The sequence below is a fragment of the Semicossyphus pulcher genome, unplaced genomic scaffold (assembly GCF_022749685.1).
Source record: "Semicossyphus pulcher isolate SPU_LCO1_2020_fin unplaced genomic scaffold, fSemPul1.0.p SCAF_19, whole genome shotgun sequence".
Classification (NCBI taxonomy): Eukaryota; Metazoa; Chordata; class Actinopteri; order Labriformes; family Labridae; genus Semicossyphus; species Semicossyphus pulcher.
This window is the reverse complement of record NW_027211692.1, coordinates 22,472,584-22,498,509: the sequence shown is the minus strand read 5'-3', so window position 1 is coordinate 22,498,509 and position 25,926 is coordinate 22,472,584. Positions and strand designations below refer to the sequence as shown.

At 40.5% G+C, this 25,926-nt stretch overlaps 1 protein-coding gene across 5 annotated transcripts in view; it reads left to right on the top strand.

The window, feature by feature from the left end:
• Positions 1–413: 413 nt before the first annotated feature.
• git1 (G protein-coupled receptor kinase interacting ArfGAP 1) overlaps positions 414–25,926 on the top strand; it is a 30,379-nt gene continuing 4,866 nt past the window's right edge. Inside the window, exons 1-19 of one of the 5 annotated variants that reach the window (XM_069668109.1) lie at positions 414–466; positions 565–815; positions 7,627–7,760; positions 8,091–8,203; positions 9,903–10,008; positions 10,192–10,278; positions 10,477–10,607; positions 12,524–12,618; positions 12,735–12,777; positions 13,794–13,820; positions 14,541–14,589; positions 15,686–15,758; positions 16,368–16,465; positions 17,476–17,587; positions 18,341–18,465; positions 19,689–19,841; positions 20,580–20,930; positions 22,209–22,289; positions 25,110–25,186. In XM_069668109.1, the coding sequence (XP_069524210.1) occupies positions 764–815; positions 7,627–7,760; positions 8,091–8,203; positions 9,903–10,008; positions 10,192–10,278; positions 10,477–10,607; positions 12,524–12,618; positions 12,735–12,777; positions 13,794–13,820; positions 14,541–14,589; positions 15,686–15,758; positions 16,368–16,465; positions 17,476–17,587; positions 18,341–18,465; positions 19,689–19,841; positions 20,580–20,930; positions 22,209–22,289; positions 25,110–25,186 (1,907 nt within the window). In that variant the 5' untranslated portion in view covers positions 414–466; positions 565–763. Of the gene's footprint in view, positions 816–7,626; positions 7,761–8,090; positions 8,204–9,902; positions 10,009–10,191; positions 10,279–10,476; positions 10,608–12,523; positions 12,619–12,734; positions 12,778–13,793; positions 13,821–14,540; positions 14,590–15,685; positions 15,759–16,367; positions 16,466–17,475; positions 17,588–18,340; positions 18,466–19,688; positions 19,842–20,579; positions 20,931–22,208; positions 22,290–25,109; positions 25,187–25,926 lie in introns of all 5 variants that reach the window. The other 4 variants (XM_069668108.1, XM_069668111.1, XM_069668110.1 and 1 more) reach the window with 4 other exon arrangements.

Here is a 25,926-nt window from a genome sequence, read left to right as displayed (position 1 = left end):
AGCCTATAGATACCAAAGTTCAAATGAGCCAAACCGTTTTTTGTTTTTATGTGTGACCAAAAGATGTTTAAAAGGACCATGACCAAAAGACTATTTGTAAAAATAAATAAATAAATAAATAATCCCACAAAAAAAAACTAATCAATACATTAAAATATCTAAAGCCAGCAATATTGAACATAAATAGTAATATTGCTGTTTAGTTGAGTTCACAGTAGGTATAGCTTAATGGGATTTCATCCCTACATTTCAAACATGTTCATCTCGAGCAATATTTTTGCCACTGGCGTTTAAAAATATTGAGTCGGTTTTCTTCTCGTAGGCCTACTCTACTTTGATTTGTCGGTGAAATCCATCTCAGTTTATAGAGCGATTTGCTTCGTTACCACTCCCTGCTCCTCCATAATAAGGCTGCAGGGATGGGTGTGTGTGCGGAAAATGACAGGTAGAGAACTGCCGTCTCTCGGTAAGTTGCAGGCAATGCAGCAAATTGATTTAGTAAATATTACGATATGAGGTGCATACAAACAACCTGATAAAGTATGTCTAATAACTTGACTCCAGAATTAAGCTCTCTGGAGAACGCGGACTAAGAGACAGCAGGAAAAAAACTGCTTATTCAACTATCAGCTTGCCGGGAAAGACGAGCAAACCACCCGGCTTCCGGGGATTCAGGGGCCGCATCGGTCGGTAACTAGGAGAGGGGAAAGGGGCGAACCACATCATCGCCTACATCTTCCTCTCGATTTCAGCGACTTTCGAGATGTCAAGGAAGCTACAACGGACAGAAATCTGCGCCGACTGCAGTGCGCCAGGTAGGGAAGAGGAAAATAAATCAAAAATAGATCCCTTTACCAGAACAATACGTCGGAAGTGAGACATGGTGGGACAACAGGGGCAAAGCTGCTGTCAGTGGGTCCACAGAGCAGGAAACCGACCAGGGCTTCCCAGAGTCGCTAAGGCCCAAAATATATTGTGTAAAATAGGCGTTATCACACCGAGAAATATCTTAGGCTATTAGATTAAAACGTCCATGGATCCCATTGAGAAGCTTCTTATGTACATTTTTTGACCAATACCATATACGACGACTTGATTTACTGGAGTGTCAGGTTTATACCGCCTTCCTACTTGGAGAGACGTTTGTTATGATTTTTGTGAAGGGACTGGCTTCTGAACACGTAGCTTAGCCTGGCTAACGAACAAGCATGCGTTTTGACACATTGTGTTGCTGCCTTTTATTATATATTTACAATATACCAAATGTTACGACATATAAAATCCTGACTATATTTCAGAACCATTTAGTAATAATTAACAATTGCCGGTGGCTTTTTCCGATTGTGGATCTGGCTAACCCTGCTAGCTACAACTTTAGCTGGTCAAGCTAACTTTTTGCTAATCGGCAAGTACTGTTGAACTGATTCAGCTAACGCGTCAGCTATCAGCCAATCGATTTAATGGTTTACGGCATTATTTAAGGCTGTTGAAGAGTCAAGAAAGAGCTTGTCTAGTAGAGCAGAGGTTTCTAGACACGCATATTGTTCCCCACCATACTGTGTTACAGTCTTCTCTACTTTAAACCTAAAATAACGTTAGTCACCAATTTTTATTTTGCTGAGCTTCACACCATTCATCTGAAAGCTAACTTGATTCAACATGAATTTGAAAAGAAAGAAATATATTCAAACTGTGTGTGTGTGTGTGTGTGTGTGTGTCTATTATTATTGTTATTGTCTTAGCCTCTTGTTTGCATCTGTTTAAGTGTGCATTAAAAAAGCTCTCACAGCTACTCTCCCTTATAGACTTAGTATGAGAAAAACTGTCTCTAAGCTTTTGGGCCCTAAGAAATGTACTTGCTTTCAACTGCTGGTTCGCGTGCGCATGAAGGCTGCCACGCGTTCCCTGTGTCTGTTTGCAGTGCCAGCTGTGCACGTGCTCAAAAATTATAGCTATGCGTACGTGAGGCAGTGGCGGAGAGGATGGGACAGGGTTAGCACAGCAGCAGGGACAACAACGTTGTAAAGTTCTGAAGACAAGCTGATAAACCAAGTCCGCAATTATCCATATCTATACGATGTGTCATTACCACTGCACAGCAACAAACATGTCAAAATAGCAGGCAACAGATGAGTTCCATTTAAAGGGGCTATATGTAAGATTTTACATGTATCATTAATCAAATATACTTTTTTATTGTCAATGTGTGAAGGGATAGTAGAGGAACTGATGTATTGAGACCTTCCCCAACTTTCTCTATAGCCCCTAACAGCCTGTGGGCTGATTTTTATGTAAAGCACTTGGGACATTTTTTCCATGAAACAAGTGGATGTGACGTATCTGCGCGCTCGCGAGTACCTCTGCTGAGATCTCATTCTCCTCCACTACAGTCAACAGTGTGCAACACGAGAAAACGCAAGCTGTGAAATGGAGACGGATAATGCCAATAAACGACTGGTACCCAAAACAACACCAACACAAAGCATGTATAAGAATAAAAAACCAAAAAAAAGTTTTATCTAGTGAAGCCCATCTGGCCAAACAGGAATGTGACTGACGAAAACTAGAGTCAACTTTGGCAGGGCATGCAAATGAGGGAGACCTTCGATTGCTTTTTGGGATCAAAACAGACACACGACTTATTGTTGTCATAGAAACAAAACCTGCATGCAGCGTTTTTTCTCTCATAGAACAAGTGCTTCATCCCAGCTCTCTCCAGCCGCCCCGCCTAGCTAATGTTCGCTAATGCTTGTGAAGATTTACTAGTTCGCTGGCGTAATTTGACTTTTGGTTATGAATCACAATGCCAGAGTCATGCAGTGTATTTATGTTAGAGCTAGTTGGCTAACCTTAGAATGCTCACTAATGACTGCCAAAATACTATCTGAGTATGTATGTCGTGTTACCTAGCTTGACAAATAACTTCGGCAGCTACCATGACAAACAGTGTTGATTTTGGCCAACAGTGAATTATGTAGCAGAACAAAGCAAACGTGTATAACTTCTGATTGTTTTCTATTAGCCAATATCGTTGCATTATCTGCCTAGACTAAGGTTAGCCAGCCAGCTGTAAGCTGGCAACAAGCTAGCCGTTAGGTTGTCTGCTATCGCACCGTTGAATGGATAACATCAACTAACTCACGCAGACTCCCGGGGCTGATCTGGCTGGTAATTGAGTAATTTGCTGTTTGGTTACGAAGCACAATACAAGATCCATGTAGTGTAGTTATGTTAGAGCTAGTTGGCTAACCTTAGCATGCTCGCTAGCGTTATGACAACCAAAATACCATCTTTGTATGAGTGTGTATGTCAGTGTTGTCAGTTTAGTCTGACAAATAACTTCGCCAGCTAACATAATATTTAGGTATTATGACAAAAAGTGTTGATTTCTGACAACATGATGCCGGTCAACATAATACCAGTCAATGAACACGTCTCGTCAGTGAAAAGTAAACAGCCAGAACAGCCAGTGAGTTCCGAGATTGAGCGTGCCCAGTTTCGTGTGTCTTCGGCAAAAACCCTGGATGCTTGTGCATGCGTGCGAAGGTTGACTGCAGTTCCCTCAACGGCCGACAGTGTCACTATGAGGATTTTCAGAAGGTTACATATAGGACCTTTTAAGAAGTCGTGGGGAAACCTGCAAAATTAAATAGAAACAAGTTCGGGATTGGAGGAAAATGTTGGATAAACAGAGTGGGGATGATGCTGATGGTGTGTTCTATCCACTGAACACACAAAAGCTGATGCTTTTTCTGCCTTGATCTCAGAATTAATTTAATAGTAACCTCCTCCACTGTCGCCATGTCTGTCGTTTACATCCCACAAATATAGTAGTTGCATATGGCCTGAGCTCTCTGGTGTGCCCTCTAGGCCTCCTCTAGTAACGTGTAGTGCATAGACGTGTGTGAGCAATCACGTTCATGACGCAGCCGGTTGTATGCAAACGCAAGGTTAAAAAGCAAGTATATTTTAGTGTTCAGAGTTTGGCTGGCTACACTTTGCTTTATTCACTGAAACTATTCCCTGCTGTACTTCTGACGTTTTCTTCAAATATACAAGCTAGCACAAACTAACCCCAGGTGTTCTTGATGTTTGGAACCAATATCTCTGTTTAATTGTAAGGCAAAAGTCTATTTACATGGATTTCCTTGTATACAAATTACAAATATTTTACAATGGTGAGCAGCTTGTATTCCCCTTGAAAGCTGTATATTTCTTATATTACCATTAACTGTATCCCCTACGCCTACACACACAGCAATGTGTTCTGCAAAATGCTGACATAGCCACTGGAGACAGGCCACCTCCTCTCTACCCAGCTTTGTGTCATACAGGGAGATGACTCAATGGCATGGCTACAAAGGACTATGAATACTCCCAGACCTATCCAAGCCTCAGGAGGCTTAATGTCATGCAGTGGCAATCTGCATGGTTAAAAGAAACAGTGAATCATGTTGTCATGACTTTAAAGACTTTATTGAGCAGCTGTAATTGTTTAAGAAAATGATGTACTGGTACAAGCATTTAGAGCACATTGACACTAAGTTCCAATTCCTTTTTTGTTATTGATTGTTAGGTTTAAAGGAAACACTGTGTTTGCAATAAACACCTTGCAATAACTTAGGACAGCAAGTTTATGTTGGTTCTTGATATTAAAATGGTTATTTAGAGCCTTGGGTATCCTCGCATTTACAGTGTTTACTTTAGTAAGAGTTTTCAATACGTTTAAATATTATCATTTACCAATAATTCTCCTCGTTATACATGTTTCCATGCAGACTAAGGTGACGGTTATAAATACATATCTCAAGGAATTAGGCCAACTTTATGTCATGCAGCAGATTTAGCCAATTTGCTGCTGCCAAATAGTCTTTCCAGGTCTAGTAGCTTAACAGTGTAGCCTCATATTAATCCTGCAAGCCAAGCAGATTGTGTAGCCTGTAGGAGTTTTTATGTTTATTACACAGATTGAGGAATTAAATTGATACAGTCCAGCTTTTAAAGCCAATGGGTTACCATTCTAAAATAGGCTTTAGCTCTTAATAAAGCCCTTTTGCGTTCCCTGCTCCTTTTTCTGTGGATAGAAAGACTTGCAGCATGTCAGTTCATCTGATGATGGACGACTTGAGCTCCATTAAAACTCTAAACCCAGTTATATTCCAGCCTATGAGTGACTTAAACTGATGGAAATTCTGTGTGTGTTTTTATGCATCCATCATTTTCACGTAAATTTGTATGTGTTTTGACATTGCAGACTTAATAGTGAGATGCTCATCACATAAGGGTCCACAGGGCATAAACATGACCCAGACTCTATGACAATCATATGGTATGGTGTGTTTGGGGTGTGATCCAACTTTATCTGGGTACTTCACATTATATCTCTAACTATAACCATGAAAACTCACAAATAATTGCTAAAATGTAGTGCTCTTATATAATTTTTTATACTATTCTATAATGACAAACTTGTTGACAGTTAAATTACAGTCTTTATACTTGAAATCATTAAGTAAAATTTTACTTTTATTATTGAATGGTTTGATTTTTGTGTATTGCCCATCCCTTTGTAACTCAGTATTTTGTTCTCGTAATTGCAGCAATATTAAATTAACACAGCTTACATGAACAAAATGCATTTTTTTGCCAAAGAAGAAAAATTAAAATCAAAAAATTATTAAATTACAGAATCAGTATGAGATAAATGTCAGGTAAAAACACTTGAGGAGAAAGCAATGATGAGCCATGAAAAAAGCCGTCTTAGGGTTTCTGATTAAAGCAAGGATTACCTCTCTGTGTCAGCCTGGGAGAGAAAACACCTGTCGCTGCCAATAATGTTAAAATAATGCCACTTTAGTCATGTTTCTAATTTGAGTTTCAAAATGTAGGTCACAGTTTACAATAACCAAGGTTACTTTATTTTTTGTGTGATTTCTTTATGTAATAATACAAAAACGACTCCTGCCTACCTGAACGCACTCATCCAGGTCTACACTCGGTCTCGCCAACTACGCTCTGCCAATGAAAGGCGCCTAGTACTCCCATCACAACCGGGCCCTAAGTCACTAACTAGACTCTTCTCCTCAGTAGTCCCCAGGTGGTTGAATGAGCTACCAAACTCCATTCGGTCCAAAGAGTCCCTTTCCACCTTTAGGAAGAAGCTAAAGACCCAGCTCTTTCATGAACACCTCTGCACTTAATATTGATGCTATTGATGATGACATCAAGGATGTAGTTTATGCTGACTAGGATTTTCATCATGATGATGATGACTATACTTATGTTGTTGATGTTGCTGCTGATAATGATGATTATTATTAAAAAAAATAAACAAACAAAAAAAACGCCCTAAACACTGCCAGTTGGCACCAGTGTCGGATCGCACTTGAAGCTGATTTTTGGCACTTACTGACTTCGTTCCCTCCTGTCTTGATCGTTGCTTGTGTTGTATTAACTCTCAGATGTAGGTCACTTTGGACAAAGCGTCTGCTAAATGAAATTGTAACATTGTAAGATACGTTTTTCTCACTCAGCTTTTGCTTTAACATCAAGAATCTCAGTTTTGTCTTGATTTAGCTGTAAGAAGTTCTGAGTCAAATACTTATGTCAGAGATGCATGCAATCAATGGTAAATGGAATGTACTTATATAGCGCTTTTCTAGTCCTTAGACACACACTTTCATACACTGATGGCAGAGGCTGCTACATAAAGTGCCCAACTGTTAATCAGTTATTACATTCATAACCGTTGGCTATGCCACCGGCAGCAATTTGGGGTTCATGTCTTGCCCAAGGACACTTTGACATGTAGACTGAGGTAGCTGGGGATCGAACCTCCAAACTTCCGATTGAAAGACGACCGACACTTCACTTGATCTAACAGAGTGAGATATAGCTGGGTAATATCTGCAATATTATCAGAAATTGGAACATAAAGTTCCATAATTAGGCTAAATGGTAATGTACACAGACTGAATTTGGTCTAAGATAGAGCATTGTGGTCCAGTAGAATTTTACAGTACGGTGTCTACAGTATCAAATGCAGCACAGAGAGCCTTTCTCATAAGTGTTAACTCTGAGACTATTCACAACTCTGTCTTCACAGTTTCTGTTTTGTATTTGGCCCTGAAATCAAAACAGAGAAAATCATTCAGAATTCTTCCCTTAAACAAACAAACAGAAAGAAAGAAAGAAAGAAAGAATGAATAGGCTCAAAAAGAGACAGGAAATGTGGGGAATGGAGAGAGGATTATAATGTGCAGCAAAACACCTGCGTTGGAATAGGACCCGGGTTGGACCCTAAGTACATGGGGAGCATACTCTATCAGGGCTCCGCTCATTAAAAACTAATTTGTTAAGGGAAGTAGTGTAGTGTATTTATAGCACATGACACTGGAAAAGCAAACAATGATTTAGGCCCATTGTACATTGTACTTGCATATTGAGGGGTTTATTTTGATTAATGTGTTACACATCTGTTGAGTACACAGGCTTGATTGTTTCTGTAGCCTAAATTGAATGTTGTTCGTGATGGGAGGACTTTTCAGCATTGTAAAGAGTCTTAATTTATCCACCATATCATGTTTATATAAATCGTAAAACCATCCATTTATGTTTTTCTGACAGACCCTGGCTGGACCAGTATCAACCGAGGGGTCCTGATCTGCGATGAATGCTGTTCTGTCCATCGCAGCTTAGGCCGTCACATCTCCATAGTAAAGCACCTGAGGCACAGTGGATGGCCTGCTGCACTACTTCAGGTGAGGGGCAGAAATAAGGATTGAGTGAAGGAGGGCTGGTAAAATTAAAGCAAAAGCGGTACCTGTGGCCCAAAATACTACCGTATACAGGAGAGCATTAGTACATAAATCTGACACTGCGCTGAGAATGCAAGCACACAGGTTTTTCATGTTTTTGTTTTTTTTAAGATAATTTAGATTTTTCTATTTCAATGTAAAATTCCATGCATTTCCTTCTGCTTGGGCATAATGATTAACTTTGTGGTCATTCTAAAGGCATTCAAAACATAGAACATTGCCATGTGATGGTGAACCATCGCTGAGTTATTGCTTTGTGTATGTGTGTTTCAGATGGTTCAGACTTTGGCCAGTAATGGGGCCAACTCGATATGGGAACACAGTCTCCTGGACCCTGCTCAGGTGCAAAGTGGGCGTAGGAAACCCAACCCCCAGGACAAAGTCCAGTACGTATACTTCCTTCTGGTTTAAAATAATCACAACAAACCTATCACACATCAACTGTGCTGGGAATATTGTCACTGCTGCACAGAAGGTCATTTACCATAAAATCTGGTCTATAACACACACTTAGACATCTGTAACGTTGACTCAGTTTTTAAATCCCATCCCCAAAATGCATCTTTTTAAACTTGAATCCGTTTTTTAAACTTTTGATCCCTATCCATCTGGTCACACTAAACCTCTGTACATACTGATTTTAAACACTGTAAATTTGTCATAATTAATAAATTTGTTAATTTTAATACCAGTATAAAATGCAGAGAGAGGTCTTTTACCCAGGCGATGGCGCTGTAGCACGATTGCAAACTCAACATGGCGAAAACAGATTGTTTTTAATGTGTTTCAAATGAAAATAAATTGAAATAGTCTTAAAATAACTTATATACACGTTTTTATGCAGTGGGATGCTCTGCAGTGGACAGCCTCCCTCCACAAGGGTCTGGGGGCTGCCCATTGCATCACCCAGTGGGACGTGTAAGACGGGCAGGCTCCCTCCTGCAGGGGAGGGGGCTGCCCAGAGCACCGCCAATTAAAACTGCTGATTAGGATTAAGCAAAAAATAGATGAATAAATAAATAAAAGAAGTGAAAAACAAAACAAGCAGAAAATCAACAACAGCAAAGAAATGAAACATTAATAATTAAACTCAGTTTGGGTTTCCTGGCCTCTGATCCATATCATTATTGTTGTTGTTATTATTCCCTTTTCTTATGTTTACCCTCCTCCATCTGACTCTCACTCTCGATGTTTTATAATGACACAGCAATGTATTGTTTTTATGTTCTTGTTTATTGTATCAGCGTTTTGTCTTGTAGTTGGTGTTAATGTCACGCTTGTCTCGCGTTGTTGTTGTTGTACATTGTTTGTTTTTAAATATATAAAAAAAAAAAGAAATGGTCCATACGATTTTAAGCAGCACACAGTACACAAATTGCTGCTTGTTCTGTATTTGCAGGTGTTTGTTAGTCACAGGTAACATATCCTTTTATTAGAATTAATACAGTACAGATATGTTCAGACTCATCAGCTGTTAAAGCAGACTGGCAGCTGATCCAGATGTGAACAGTTGTTGCATCACGTGATGCTTCGTATTTCTGTTTCGTCTCTCCTCGCCTGGTTTGCTTGCATCTCTCCATGTATCCCCGGTGGGAGGGACTAACACGCAAGGAGAGATGCAAGTGGGGGAAATATAGATGCAATTTAAGAGACTTAGGATGTGCCCTAGGTTTTTTTGTTGGCGCAGTTACCTTCTGCTGCCTCCATATAGCAATGCACCGGACCGCAACTCATTTTAAGAGCAACACACCTCTGGGCGCACAGGTGGGCAGAAGTTCATTTGTTAGACTACGTGGGTGCTGGCCATTAAGATGACAACTACGGTAGGTGGAAATTAAGTGAAATGTAGATGTTAAGTCAATACTTTTTTTTTGATAAGTTTTGGATTTTCAGATAACATAAAGAGTCCCTGGAGAAGGAGAAAAATAAAATCAAACATCTTTTCGGTCAGCTGTTTGAAAAAAAACAACTGAAACAACTTGAAATGTAAAGGTTGTTTTACAGAGCATAATTTAAAAAACACATAAATGACACTTTTTCTAAGGTTTGAATTTGGTAACCATCATATCTTCTCCTACCTTGCAGTCCCACCAAGTCAGAGTTCATCAGAGCCAAATACCAAATGCTGGCATTTGTGCACAAGCTGCCCTGCCGCGAAGATGATGGTGTCACTACCAAGGACCTCAGTAAGGTGGGGTCTCAGTATTTTGCAGCCAAAGGCTTGAAAATTAATGAGTTCAATCTCAATAACACAGTAGATTGTAATCAAGTTCCAGTGTTAAATATATATAACAATATTTTTCTTGGCTACTAATATCGATCTTTCCATGATGTTTAATCACTCTTGAAATTGTGTTTCTTCTTTCTTTATAAGCAACTCCACTCAAGTGTGCGGACAGGGAGTTTAGAGACGTGCCTTCGGCTTCTTTCCCTCGGCGCGCAAGCCAACTTCTTCCACCCGGTCAGAAAAATTCTACTTCTTGACTGATCCATCTATAAATTAGTCTGACTGTTCAGTTCGTCTCTTTTTGCCAGACCTGACACTGTGTGTGTGTGTGTGTGTGTGTGTGTGTGTGTGTGTGTGTGTGTGTGTGTGTGTGTGTGTGTGTGTGTCTGTGTGTGTGTGTGTCTGTATCTGTGTGTCTACCTAACCATCCAGGAGAAGGGCACTACCCCACTCCACGTGGCAGCAAAGGCAGGCCAGATCCTGCAGGCTGAGCTGCTAGTAGTGTATGGTGCAGATCCCGGAGCACCTGACATTAATGGACGCACACCTATGGACTATGCAAGGTACGGGATAGCGGAAACACATCATTAATAACAGTGTTTGCATTTAAGATAAGATAAGATAAGCTTTTATTGATCCCCCACAGGGGAAATTTACTTGTTACAGCAGCTCAAGAGACAGGCAAATTAAAAAAGTACTCAAGCAAAAAATGTAGAGTTGGCAATAGGGAATGGCAAAAGGATATAACAAAAATCTTACAATATAAATAAGAACAGTAACAAAAATAATAGTTATAAAACTATACACACTATGTACACGTTTTTCCTTGTCGATAGATCTGCATGGGCTTATTTTTCTGCACAGAAAATTGTACAGCCATTTAAAAAGATAAAAACACACATGGTGTGAAACATGATTAAAACCAGAAATTAGATTTTTTAAAAATATTGCAGTTGTATTGCACAGTGTAGCAAAGATTATTGCACAGCATTTATGAACTTTGTATGTAAAATTGTGGTATGGTTGTTGGATGATGTTACAGTACTGTTATTGCATGAGGTGTTATAGAGTCTAACAGCAGTGGGTATGAAGGACTTGCGGTAGCATGTTTTCTTGCAGGTGGGGTGTCTCAGTCTACTCAGTCTACTGCTAAAGGAGCTGCTTAAGGCCCCCACAGTCTCATGCAGCGGGTGCACCTCCTCTATGGAGTCCAGAGGACAGTCCAGGACAGAACTGGCCCTCCTGACCAGTCTGTTCAGTCTCTTCCTGTCCCTCTCTGTGCTCTCTCCTCCCCAGCAGACCACTGCATAGAAAAGTACTGACGCCACCACAGTGTCATGAAATGTCCATACTCCTGCATACTCCAAAGAACCTCAGTCTCCTCAGCAGGTGCAAAAGACTTTCCCTTCTTGTACAGGAAGTCTGTGTTGTGTGACCAGTCCAGTTTATCACTGAGGTGAACACCCAGATATTTGTAGGTCTCCACCCTCTCGATGTCAGATCCCTGAATGTTCCCCGGTGCAGTCTGGGGTGTCTTTCTGCGTAAGTCAATCACCATCTCCTTCGTCTTGCTGGTGTTGAGCTGAAGATGGTTAAGCTGACACCAGTCAACACATTCCATGAGGACCTCCCTGTACTCCTGTTCATTCCCCTCAGATACAAACCAGACGATGGCTGTATCATCGGAGATCTTCTGGAGGTGACAGCTCCCAGAGTTGTTACTTTAGTCTGAAGTTTGCAGGGTGAAGAGAAAGGGGGAGAGCACTGTCCCCTGTGGGGCCCCTGTGCTGCAGACCACCATATCAGTCCTGAAGCCTCACATACTGTGGTCTCTTAGTGAGGTAATCGATTGTCCACACAGCCAGGTAACAGTCTACTCCCGCTCCTTCTAGCTTCCCCCAGAGCAGTGAAGGCTGGATCGTGTTGAAGGCACTGGAGAAGTCAAAGAACATGACCTTCACAATGCTGCCCGTGTTCTCCAGGTGTGTCAGTGGTCTATGAAGCAGGTAGATGACTGCGTCATCCACCCCAATGCCCGGTTGGTAAGCGAACTGCAAAGGGTCCAGATTTGAGCTCACCAGGGGGCGGAGGTTGTTGAGAATGATCCTCTCCATGGTCTTCATCACATGAGAAGTGAGGGCCACAGGTCTGAAGTGGTTGGGCTTCCTGTGATGTGTTGTCTTTGGGCCTGGAACCATGCAGGAAGTCTTCCACAGAATTGGGACCCTCTCCAGACTCAGGTTGAAGATGTGCAGGAGCACCTGACAGAGCTGGTCTGCACAGTCCTTCAAGAGTCTGGAGCTGATGCCATCAGGACCTGCAGCCTTTCTCGCCTTGATGTTCCTCAGCTCAAATCTGAATTAAAAATCAAATCTACATTAAATGTGTTGGGAGAGAATGGCTACGGGAAAGAAAAAGAGTTGGAAAAGCTGAAAAAACAACATTAAAGTATAACTAAGTGTTTATCTTTATAATCTAGGCAGGCGGGCCATGTTGAGCTAGCAGAAAGGCTGGTAGAATGTCAGTATGAACTGACCGACAGACTCGCATTCTACCTTTGTGGACGTCGACCAGGTAACCTACTGCCCTTGTTTCTGCAGTTAATAGCAGTAATTTAGTGGCATACTGTGGTAGCTTATATCCATTTGTAAAGTCTCCTCCTTTCCTGTCCTTCCCTCTTCTCTCCCTAGATCATAAGAATGGCCATTATATCATTCCTCAAATGGCAGACAGGTATGGACCTTTCCATTATTTTTGTGTTAAAGTGGTTTGAATGTCCTGTTATTACATGCATGGCATGGTTTGATGGCATGAAGTATGTGTACTTGAACTATAGCTACATGACTTGCCATACTTGTTTTCACTTTCTCTCCCTGGCACGGATTAAATCATACTGATGCAGTTTAGTGTTCTCACCAGAAGATGGCACCATAGTGTGTGTAACTACACCCACAAAAGGAGTTATTTGAGGGAGGGGCATCTCTACTAAAGCTTGCTGTTAATTGTAAATGGTAATTTAAGCTATCACAGTTACCTACAATAATTTAGATGCTTGCTTTTGCTTAGTTGATTAAGCAAATTCAAGGCCATTTGTTATTTAAAGGGGATTTTCATCATGTTTTAGTGTGCTTAATTTTCATCCTGTTTTTGGTGCTGTAAATGCTATACTGACAGTTCCATTGCCTCGCCCTTGCACAGCTGCATTTCTTCAATCATGTACTCTGGCTCAAATAAATATGGTTAAAAAGCCAATATCAGTCTAAGACGATTAAAAATGTATCATGCTTTATATCATCCTCTGCTATCATATATTGGGTTGGTATTGTTTGCAGCTAGTTTGCAACACAAGAATAGGTGGAGACCATAAATCCAACTTGAAATAAGTTATAGTTCTAGGCCACCAACTACATCAAATGAGGCCCGCTGGTGGCTGGAAGGACATCAGATTTTGCAGAGTTGCGTCCCAGAAACAAAGAAAGCCTCTGCAACAACTGCAGGCGTATTTTACACTATATACTTAACTCACATAAATAAACACAAAATAAAAAATCTGCTAAATTTGCCTTTTAAGCAGGTTGTAGTTTATTTGCCGTCTTGCTCCACATCTATTCTGTTCGGGTGAATGAGTCCTCTTGGTAATAGCAATTAAAGGTATTTTGATGTAGCGTCTCTACCTTTCTTTCTGTCTGTTTCTTCTTTTTCTCACTCATCTTCTGTTCTCTCCATTTTGCTGCGCTTGGTGGAGCCAGAGCTCGTCCTAAGTGCCCAACTCAGAGGTATCTTTTCTTTCCTTGCTTCCTCTTTCCAGAATCTTTTTCGTCATTTCAATCCCCCTTTCTCTGATTTCCCATCATCTTTGGATTTCCTTGTTGTCCCTCTTCTTCAATGGTTTTCAAAGTAGGAAGATCATTTGGTTATTGTATCATCATTAGAAAACAGTTCCACAATAAGTTGTAAACAAAATAAATAGATTACTAGAAATGTTCAAACTGTGCAGTAGTATTTATCCTTTGTCAACTTATTTGGAGTTGGTTGAAAAAAAGTTTTGCCCTACATTTCAATTTTAGATCATGCAAGTAAAACCTTTGGACACGTTACCTTTTTATATCTGTGTAATAAAACTTCATCACAGTCTACAGCAACCTATAGTGAGAGTGGGTTATGCTTTGACTGAAATTATTATGTGCTGATATTTTTCCAATTTTTATCAATTTAAATGTATATTGCAAAGTTCAAGATGTCTCTTTAACTGTACAGAGATGGTCTTTCAGGTTTACATGGCTCTAAATGGCAGTCACCATTACATTCAAGCCCTTTTCTATCAGACACCCATCCCACACTAGAATGCCATCCCCCTCCCTGTCACCCTTCTGTAGCCAAGCACCCTCCCCATCTTCATACCTCTTTCTCCTCTCTCCATATCCAGATCTTCCTCCCTCCCTCTCTTTATTTTACTTTATGGTGCCTATCTGACTACTGTCCTCTGTGTTTTGCAGTCTTGACCTCTCAGAGTTGGCCAAAGCTGCCAAGAAGAAACTCCAAGCGGTAAGTTGTGTTGAATTGTGAGGTTAAAATCACAGCTTATTTTAGATTTAGGGCCGCACTGTGGTGCAGTGGTGAGCGCTGCCACATCACAGATAGGAGGTTCCTGGTTCGAATCCCCGGTTAAACAGCAGTGGCCTTTCTGTGTGGAGTTTGCATGTTAGGTAATTGGTGACTTTAAAATTACCCATCGGTGTGAGTGTGAAAAGAAGAACTTTTTTAAATTCCTTGCTGAAGTTACAAAGAAGAAATGGAGATGCAAAACACCAGAAGTCAAACGATAGCAACTGCACCATAGTTCATGCACCGAGTCAGACAAGTGATGGACAAATCTCATCTTCATTTTACTTCTTTCAAGAGGCATGTACAGATCTGCCTTTGTGCCATTCTCAGCCTTGTCATTTGCATCTGTTCCACCCAACACTGGTTAAATACAGATGTGGAGATTTGTGGTTTGATGTTTGTAGGGACGAGCTGTGTTTATATATTGCCTGAAAGGTTGTCTGTCTCTGTGTGTCAGCCCTGTGATTGACTGGCGATCAGTCCAGGATGTACGCCGCCCTGTAGACTCCTTGCCCCCCGCGACTGTAAACAGGATAAGCAGTATAGATAATGGATGTGTGCATTTTAGATTACTTTTATTTAGACATTGGTAAGAATTGTCGATCAAAGTCTATGACTTTTGCACAGTAGATTGAGCAAGACTTATTGTGTCTTAAAAGTAATGATTGAAAAAGAAAAGTACTTGCACTAAAAAATGCGCAAAAAACATTTTCTGTTCTTTCCCAAAATCATTATAGCCCCCTCCAGGCCCATCTGTTTAGCCACAATGACAGTGATACAAAAACTGAAACCTGATCAGTCCTTCCACCAACCATGACAAAGAAGCTTTTACAAAAATGAAAAGGCATTTTGTAGAATGCCAAATAAAATCTTAAAATTTAAAATAATAATCCTTTATTGATCCCCACAGGGGAGTTTAGGAACAAAAGAATTAGGTTTTCATGTCTGTTTTCCACTGCTCTTTCCACGATGTGTAGGCATGTGCAATACACCTGGTAATAGACATGAAGTCAATTTGTTTTTCTGTTTTTGACAGCTCAACAATCGTCTGTTTGAGGAGCTAGCAATGGATGTCTATGATGAGGTAGATCGCAGAGAAAACGATGCAGGTAAGCCTTATGTCCTCCCTCCTCACTTCTTGCTTTTTCCATTTATCGAAATGGAAATATTTCTAAAGACATTATTTTCATGAACTTTGAGAAGTAAAACAAGAGACAAAGAAAATATAGATGTTCAGAGGACAGAGGACAGTTAATTTGAAGGACAGAGTGAGGAGAAAAGGAAACTGACTGTTGAGGAGGAAGGCCAAATGGAGTGAGTGAGTAAAGGAGGAGGAGAGACTGAGTGAGGAAGTACCTCAGGAATTCTCCTCCTCCTTGGCTCTTTCTCGCTCTGTCTCTTTCTATTTTTTCCTGTTTCTTCTCTCTCTTTCCTTCAGTAGCAGTAGCAGTGAAATTGTGCTTTCAAACAGAAGCCCTGCAGGTAAGTGGCAAAGATATTAAGACACACACACACGCACAGACATGCACACAGACATTACACACGTACTGATGTTCACAGTCACCATCACACAAGGGGAGGGCTCAAAGCACAGAGGTGGATTGTAGACTTAAATTTGTTTTTTGTATACGTATGCATGTGTGGGTGGATTGAACGGAAAAGTTCTGTACACTCAACACACAAACACAAAGAATTGTTTTTTTTGTTTGTTTCTCCAGTGTGGCTTACAACCCAGAACCACAGCACTTTGGTAACAGAACGCAGCGCAGTGCCCTTTCTACCAGTCAACCCTGAATACTCTGCCACACGCAACCAGGTAAACATGCACAAACCTATAGTGCCGATTATCACAGATGGCATGCATATACTCACATTAATACATCTACTTTTGCATTGTAGATATGTTTACCTCTAGACAATAACAGACAAAATAAGAAATTAGCTTAAAGGAACTTTTGGGGAAAACAAAATGAGCCAAGAGACTATTTAGACTCTGACAAGACAAGTGTTTCGGAGAGGATCAGAGAATTAGTGTGAAATTGATGAGGGATGTTTTTCATCTGTGTTATAAAGGAGGATAGATGTAACCCATCTGTGTTTTTCGCTCTTGCCCTCACTCTGTTTGAGAGATAATGTCTCTCACACAGTTTCTCCTCATCTGTGTGACTCAGTAGTCAAGTCTAGTCGAGTTTTCTTTATTATCATTTCAACCATATACAAGTACACAGTGAGATGAAACTTTCTCTAAGACTATGATGCTATATAAATAGGGGGAAAACAAGGTTAAATACAGTGCAAAAATCAGTTCAAGTGGCAGAGGTAGTATAAAAGCAAACCAAAGTCATGCAATGTAAACACTGACATTTAAAACAAGTATACAAAAAACCCAATTGGCCACGTTTGCTTGCCCTATTTAGGCAGCTTACAGTGGAACTGCTGTCTATTTATGGTGGAAAACAGAAGAAAAACACACTCACACAAATTGGAGTTGAACCTTTTCTTGTCTTCCAAAAAAATTTGTTATGAATACACATGACTCTGTGTGAGTATGACTTTATCACTTCAGTAAAAAGAGTTATCCTCTTACATGGATGCCTGCATGCTATTGTAATTGCAAGGTTTATGTTTCTTTCCTATGTTTGTGTGAGCAGATTGTAATCTAAGTATTTGGATGAGTATGTGTTGTGAGATATGGCTTTGTTTTTCCACAGCACATGGTCATTGACCACATCAGTCAAGCAGGCAGTAAACCACTGCCTCTAGGCTGCAATGTGTATATATTTTCCATGACTCAGGCCAGGTTTTGTGTGTTCACCTGTTCCTCAGGGCCGCCAGAAGCTGGCACGTTTCAACGCACGGGAGTTTGCCACACTCATCATCGACATCCTGAGTGATGCTAAAAGAAGACAACAGGGAAAAGGTCTCAGTAGCCCTACAGGTGATACAGCAATGTGTAAAAGCACATGTGTATAGATAGCGGTATGTTTTTGACTTTTTCCAATTCCTCTCTGTAGGGTTCAGTTTTCTTCCTCCCTGATTGCAGGTGGCAGTTAACAAAGTCGATATGTCTCCTCAACACCAGAGTTATTATAGTTTTGAAATTTCCATTAGTTAAAATTTTGTTTGTTTTTTGATTTCAGTTTAGTTTAAGTTAGTATTACAAGTTCAGAAGTAGTTTTAGTTTTGAGAAACATCCCAAGCACAGTAAGAAAATGATATTTGTTTTTTACTAGTATCATACTGTAATTTAATTTAATACATTTCGGTATCTTGACCACTCATCTTTCTTTACAGCCGCTGGTGGTCAGGAAAGAAGTACACAGAACGTTACAACAAGGATTTTGTTAATTGCTGTATGACTGCCCGTCATACTAGCATAGGAGCAAGAAGATTCTGAGAGGGAGAGAGATCTCAACCTACTTGGGATACAAGATTATTCACTTAGATTAGTACCACTGAAAGTCATACAGGAATTCACAGTACCATAGTTACCTTTGTAACTCAATTTTTTCTACGTGAAACCAACATGGAGACCACTCTTGAAATCATTTGGAAAGAAAGCTGTACGGTAATAGTCAGAAGTCTTATCAGTCCAATAATTCCCTAAAGAGTAGGGCAAATAAAGAGAATGATAGAATGATTGGCCGAACATTAAGAGGTGTAATAAATGAGCAAATTTTTCCTTTGCCAGACCCATTACATCTGGGAATTGATGATGACCAGCATGACTACGACAGTGTAGCCTCAGATGAAGATACAGACAGCGAGCTGACCACCCAGAACAACAACAACACACAACGCAGCAACCGTGCAAAGGTAAGATACCTGAGCACACACAACTCTTTTTGGAAAACCAGTGCACATCTTGCAACATGCACTTTAACAATCCACTAATACAAAACTCTGCACATGCTGAAGGAATAGTATTTGTAAAATGGTTCTCAACAATTTTAGTCTGTTCTTCTGACTCAGTGTAGTGTTAAAAACTGAAAAATAATTCCACCAGCCTGCAAAGCTTTTCGTGGTTCCCTTTTTATGACTGCTTGTCCCAGCATGCTTTGCAAGGAGTGGCTGCCTTCAGGGTTGCCAAACATCTTATGAGTGACATCATCAGCTATTCTGGGCCTTGTCAGAGAGACATTGTTCGTACAGAGAGAGAGTCTGTGTCTGAATGAGAGAGAGAGAGAGCTCAGTGGGAGAAGTAGAAATGACAAATTAAACAGCTTAACCAGTAAATATCAAATTTTCCTGTGAGCTTCTTTGCCTCAGCAGCAAAAATCTGATTTGCAAGTTGAGTGTTCAACCCTCATTTATATTCTACAAATATGTGCATTAATCTGTTTGTTGTGAAACGTGAAAGCACGGAAAAGGATGTGGTATCCAATGGCATTGTCCTCAGTTATATGTAGTGCTATAATCCTCTATAATGCGAAGTGGAGACATAAGAGTAACATAGAAATAGATGCCAGTGCATACAGTATACCAACACTGCAAAAATCTCCATCTGATTGGGTTACTACAAAGCTTCTTTTTCCTTGCCAAATGATTGTAGCAGCAGAAAAAAATGCATACTTACACTTTGAAGAATAGAGTATGGCAGATGTTTAAAATGGCTATGTTTAAGGGAGTGGTATACCACAGAGTTGGACCATGATCCCCGGTGACAGAAAGTGGGGGCGGATGGTGCAGTGTAAACAAGAACTAAGGCTCTATTGTCTATTTGTGTGTGATCAGCTGTAATACTACTGGCCCTAAGACTGCAGGGCAGGCTTCTTCCTCTCACTCAGATATAAGCAACGTTAAACAACTCAACACTGCTTATCCCCATATAACATCTGCAAAACAACTGGAAAAATTACATACTCTATTTACTACAGAATGCTGTTAACATCAACCACCATGTATGATACATTTATCTTGAAAAAAAAGTGTAACCCCTTGAAAAACTTCACAAGTCTCATAATGCCTTTCTGTCCACCATGAAGTTACTATATGTCCTTATACCCTCTTGTCCGCCTGCCTATATGTCGTATATCCAGAGTATGGACTCATCAGACTTGTCAGATGGACCCATCACACTGCAGGAGTACTTGGAGGTAAAGAAGGCTCTGGCCTCCTCAGAAGCCAAAGTGCAGCAGCTGATGAAGGTCAACAACAACCTGAGCGAGGAGCTCCGACGGCTCCAAAAGGAGGTAGGGAGTATGGAGGATGGACGAAATGACATATAAGGCCAATAAGGTTAGAGGGTCACCATAATCACAACCTCAGTTATAGCAGAATTTTGAGAAATAAAGAGCAGGAGAGATGGCAAGAAATTTGTGGATGAGATTTTTTTCTTTTACCTTATTAGATAAAAGTGGAGTGCTAGTTAGACAGTGTCATTAAACTCATTTGCTTATCACCTTGTTTGTCATCATTAGCTTGTTGTGTTCATTAATGGCCACAAGTGTCAGCTTATTTGACTAGTGATTCATTAATGTATTCTTTTTGCCACTTTAATGAGGATCGGCTCAGAGCTGAGGCAGAAATGCACTTTAACAAGCAAACAATTGTGTATGCGTACTGCAGACAACAAATACTGCAGACTATTCAGGTGGCAATCAACAGTACCTGAGTGCAAGTGAGCCCTCACTCCCATCATTGCCCCTTGAAAAATAAACTTTTATTAACAAGAATTTAGCCTTCCACACCTTTCCTAAGACCAAACTCCTGCCTTGCCATGCAGCCTATTGAACTGTCTTGACCGCATTCTCCCACCCTTCCCAGTAGTGATATGAGTTAACTTGTATAAGCCTTTTACTAAACCTGTGATCGTGGATGCTTGTTTTGACCATTCAGTTGACCCCCTTCCCTTTAACCTACCCATGCCCCTCCCCATGTGCCCCCCTCCATCCTCTCATCCTTCCCTACTCCTCCCTGCTTTCCTGTAGATCACGCGGATGCAGACAGAGAACAGTGCGCTGCGGGGGTGCCAGCAGGCTGGGGGGGCAGCTGGCTATGGGGTAGGGGGGCCTGGTGGAGGAGGGGGGGGAGGAGGACACTGGCAAGGGGGTGGGATAAGGGGAGGATTAGATGGAGGGGGTCTGGGTGGGTTTGGGCCAGGAGTGGATCCACCGGTGCTCTCTGTGCCGTCTTCGGCCGCCCCCCACTCCTATCATCACCGGAGGGACCGCCAGGCCTTCTCAATGTACGAGCCAGGGGCGGCCCCCAGCCCCACAGCCCAAGGTCCCCCAGCCTTGGACTCTCTGGCAGCCCGCCTGCAGCCCCTCAACACACCCAGTGTAAGTTAGAACTTCCCTGCCCCCTTCTACTTCCCACCTTCCTTTTGGTGGCAAGTGGCTCTCTTTAGCCTGATTGATGGGTGATATATCCCTTCTTTTCTTTTTCCCTACATCTCAGTTCCCTTCCATTCTCTTTGAAAGGTCCATGTGTGCATGATCTCCATTTAAATGTGAAAGTGCTGCACTGATTTGTCTTAAAACAAAATATCAATCTTTGATCTTCAGCACCATAAAGGGTAAGTGCATATGTGTGATGTTCAGAAGAAAGATGGAACATAGGAATTTTGTTGTCTGTTTGGTACCCTGGTCGACAATTTGTCCTATCTCTATAATACTTTGCTCCCCCTGACCTTTAAATTAAAGACAGCCCCTTGATCTCCCAGTTAGCTCTCTTCCTTCTGGACAGCTTATTTATGTAGGAGTTGTCCACTCACATTGAAGTTGCACAGACATATACACAAACACACATGCACACATACAAAACGAAGGGACATTTTTGTTTTCTGAAAATGTTTTTGACTATAGTAAATTGGCAGTTATGGCAGACAACTAGGTGACCAGTTAAGATTTAAGCCTTCAGCAACCTCTGTGGAGGTACACTATGCGAACACACAACCACTCTCTATTTCTCAACCATTTCTCAACCTTTGGAGACCTCCATTAATCGTGTCCAATTTACCATCCCCTTCCTCAAAGGTTTACCAGTTTCTTTGTTTTTTTTCTGCCTGTCTCTTCACCTGTCTGCCCCTTGCTCACTGAAGTGCAGCCGTGCATCCTTTGGATGTAAGCAATTCTGTCTGCTGTTGCATTGCTTTGTAGGATTTTACAAATGTAGGATTTTCTTACATGCAACTATGCACCATTGCAGTTTTAAATTCTTCTAATTGATATCAGCTTTAGTGTAAACTTTGTTTGTAGTCATGTTTAGATGCTCTGTGTAATGTAAAGCTGTTCATCACCAGCTAGTTTAGTTGACAGTGTTCTTTTTTTTTTCAGTGTCAGAAATCAGTAGAGACATGTAGTGCTGATTGGATGACGTGTGAGCTCCCAAGTTGTTCTGAAGCTGCTCTAACTGGCTCTTTCCTCTTGTTTTTCTGCTGTTTATAATAACATCTTTCCTCTCTGTGTTCGCACTTATAATTTCATCAATCTTATTCTTATTCTAATCTTTTATTCCATTTTCCATCTGTTTGTCCACACACCTCTCTTTTTTCTCTTATCTATATCCCTCTATCTCTCTCTCCCTCTTTCCACCCTTGTACTCCTCTCTTTTCACAGGTAAGGAAGGGTGGTACAGGGGGCCTAACGCCATATGGTGGCCATCATCTATCTGGATCTACAGAGATGGGGAGATACGTGGCAAGTTCTTACAGTTTACAGTTTTTAAAATTATTTTCATGATTTTGATACTGCACTTTGTCCATTTAGAAAGTTGAGCTATAGACTTAAAACATTTACCATAATCCCACATCTTGATCACAGAAAACCTCTCAAACCTCCTGTTTGCAATGTCCAGACAACAAATGTTTAAAAACCAAAAATGATTGAATGATTGAAAATGAATGCATTTTTTTTATTTTCAACCACGATAAAGCCATTATTTCATTTTTTATAAAGAAGCAACTACAACTTAAGCTGCAAGCAACGTTGAATGGGCCCTTTCACCTCAGTGCACATCAGGGTGTTGGGCAGCTGTGGGTTGTGCCGCCGACGAGGCAAGGACCACACAGCTTACATGGATATGAATTTTTTCACATTTAGGACACCGCATGAATGAGTTTCAGATCACTTCCCATGTCCACTATGTGGCACCAGGGCATCGATTATCAATGTCTTTTCTATAAGCTGACCAAGCTTCAGCTGAATTGAATAAATCTTGAGTAGTTGAGGAGTTTGCTGAAGTTATGAGTCTTGTAAATGATCTAAAAGGCACTTTCACAAATAAAATCTAAATGGCTAACTTAGCATGTATAGTCATGTGCAAAAATTAGGACATCCTATGAAAGAAGTGTTGTTGTTTTTTTACATTTTTACATTTGGACAATAACAATTTCAACAATACTGAGAGATTCAAGTAATATAACTAAACAATTAAAACTGAAGACTTTTTAAAACTTTCAGTAAAATATAATTTTAAAAAGAATTCAATTTCTGGTGAGGAATAAATTAGGACATCCCCACATTTATTCCCACTTAAAATGGCTAAAATTACACACAGGTGTATCACATCAGGTGCACATGATTAGAACATCGTTATTCAGCATTTTGAAGAAGGCTTGCCCTATTTAAACCTCAGACATTTAGTTTGGTGTGCTCCTGACTGTTGAAGTGAGGTGAAGACCGTGGTGAGATCAAAAGAGCTGTCTGAGGCCTTCAGAAAGAAGATTGTAGCAGCTTATGAGTCTGGTAAGGGATTTAAAATGATCTCAATAAAATTTGACATCAGCCATTCCACTGTCCGGGAAATAGTCTATAGGTGGAGGACATTCAAAACAACTGCCAACATGCCCAGGTCTGGCCGTCCAAGCAAGTTCACCCCGAGAGCAGACCGCAAGATGCTAAATTTAGTCACCAAAAACTCCTAAAATGTCATCACGGGACCTACAGCAGGCTCTTGCTACTGTTGATGTGAAAGTGCATGCCTCTACAATCAGAAAGAGACTACACAAGTTTAACTTTCATGGGAGGTGTGCAAGGAGGAAACCTTTGCTCTCTAAGAAAAACATAAAGGCCAGAATGAAGTTTGCCAGAGAGAACATAGACAAAGACCAGGACTTCTGGAATAATGTTCTTTGGACAGATGAGTCTAAAATTAAATTATTTGGACACCAGAACAGAGGACATGTTTGGCGTACCATATACAGCATTCAAGGAAAAGAACCTCATACCAACTGTGAGGCATGGAGGTGGAAGTGTCATGGTTTGGGTATGCTTTGCTGCAGCAGGACCTGGCCAGCTCACCATCATAGAATCCACCATTAATTCTACCGTATATCAGAGGGTGCTTGAGGAACATGTGAGATCATCTGCAAAATAAAATTAAAGCTGAAGAGGAACTGGACCCTGCAACATGACAATGACCCAAAACATACCAGTAAATCCACCAGGGACTGGCTGAAAACTAAGAAATGGAGAGTCCTGGAATGGCCGTGTCAAAGCCCAGATCTTAATCCCATTGAGATGCTGTGGGGTGACTTGAAACAGACTGTACATGCAAGAAACCTCTCAAACATCTCACAGCTGAAAGAATTCTGCGTTGAAGAGTGGGGCAAACTTTCCTCAGACCGATGTCAGAGACTGGTGGATGGCTACAAGAAGCGACTCACTATTTCAGCCAAAGGGCATAATACTAGCTATTAGGGGGTAGGGTGTCCTAACTTTTTCCTCAGTTAGAATACGCATTTTTGTTGTTATCTTTTGTTTAATGAGTAAATCAAGGTTAATTCTTGTTGTTTAGCTGCAATTAAATAACTTTCTTTCCCAGAGATAAATAAAAACAAGATTAGACGTCGGTATGTGAACATTTCTTAATAAAGAACTGAATATTTAATGGGGTGTCCTAATTTTGTCCTATAGATGTGTTCAGGGCTGGATTCCTATCAAACGTGAAAGTTGGATCAGATTAAATTATGTATACTATATTTATAAATTATTATATGATACAAATGTTATAATATAAATATAGAGTTATATTTACTTCTGTAATATACGTACATCATTATAATAGTATTATTAACATTATTATTATTGTTATTTGATTGATTGAACACCTACTGTATATTATATTGTACTACATTAATTATATCATAATATACTAATTCCATATTATTGCAATCTTACCTTACTTTTTAGTACTCACTTAATATTCCATAGCATACAACATTATACATATACACTTTTATATGCACCGTATACTGTACTGTATCTTATACCTCATATCATACTGTATTGTTTCATACTGCTAAAATGTTGCTGCCATTAACCATACATGTCACTTTAGATTGTCACTTTTGAATAACAGTTGTATATACCTCTGTTTTCCGTGCACTGACCAAGTTTCAGGTTGATTGGTTGAAGCGCCAAGCTCGTTCAAAAATTACGTCAGTAAATGTAAATTATTTTAATGAGATGGTTGCAATTGGCTGATGGAGCATGTTCATGTTGTGTTTTCCTCTGCAGGTCCCCAAACCAGAGAAGCATGGCAGTGGCACTGACAGTGACTATGACAACACACAAATGTACGACCTGTCGCTAAGGTCAGACCCACAGCTAGTCACTGTACACAAAAAAATGGCTGAAAGAGAATCACATATACTGATTAGAATAAAACCTTCGTTTGGTATCTCACCATTTGGATACACCCATCTGCTTAGTCCTCAGAATCCCAATACCATAATGCCAGCCACATTGGCTGGCAGTTGTGACAGCTGTATTAAAAAGAGGGACATCCTCTACCTACAAAGGGGATGATGCAGCGTCATCAGGTCACCAACAACACCTCCTCTCGCTTATAAATCGGAAAGCCTTATCTCCTAACTCCGCCTAACTCCTAACTACTGTTAAAGAGACTATTGGCTTAACTGTACTTTCATTAATTATTTCCTGACGATGTTCCTGACAATCCACGGGCAATATAGATCCTGTGCTGAGGTTATATGTGTTTATGGAAACTTTTCAAATGTAACGTTACCCATGTAAAGCCACAGAACAAAGTTGTGCAGTTACAGTAGCACATATTGCACATTCCTCTCTTGCCTTTTTGCAGCTTGCATCCCTTCTAATTAAATAGTCTGACTGAAGCAAACAGCCGATGATCGCTGCTTGTTGTGTGGAAGAAGTGTCAAATGACCTTTTTCTGTGATCATGCAACCAGCCTAAGCAGAAAGCCTGGGTTAACAGAGAAAGTTCATAATCACCTTCGTGATACCTGTTATCCTTAACTGGTGCTTGAGGCTTTGTTGAGCCATCTTACTTAAAGAAAGCCTGGGTATGTTGA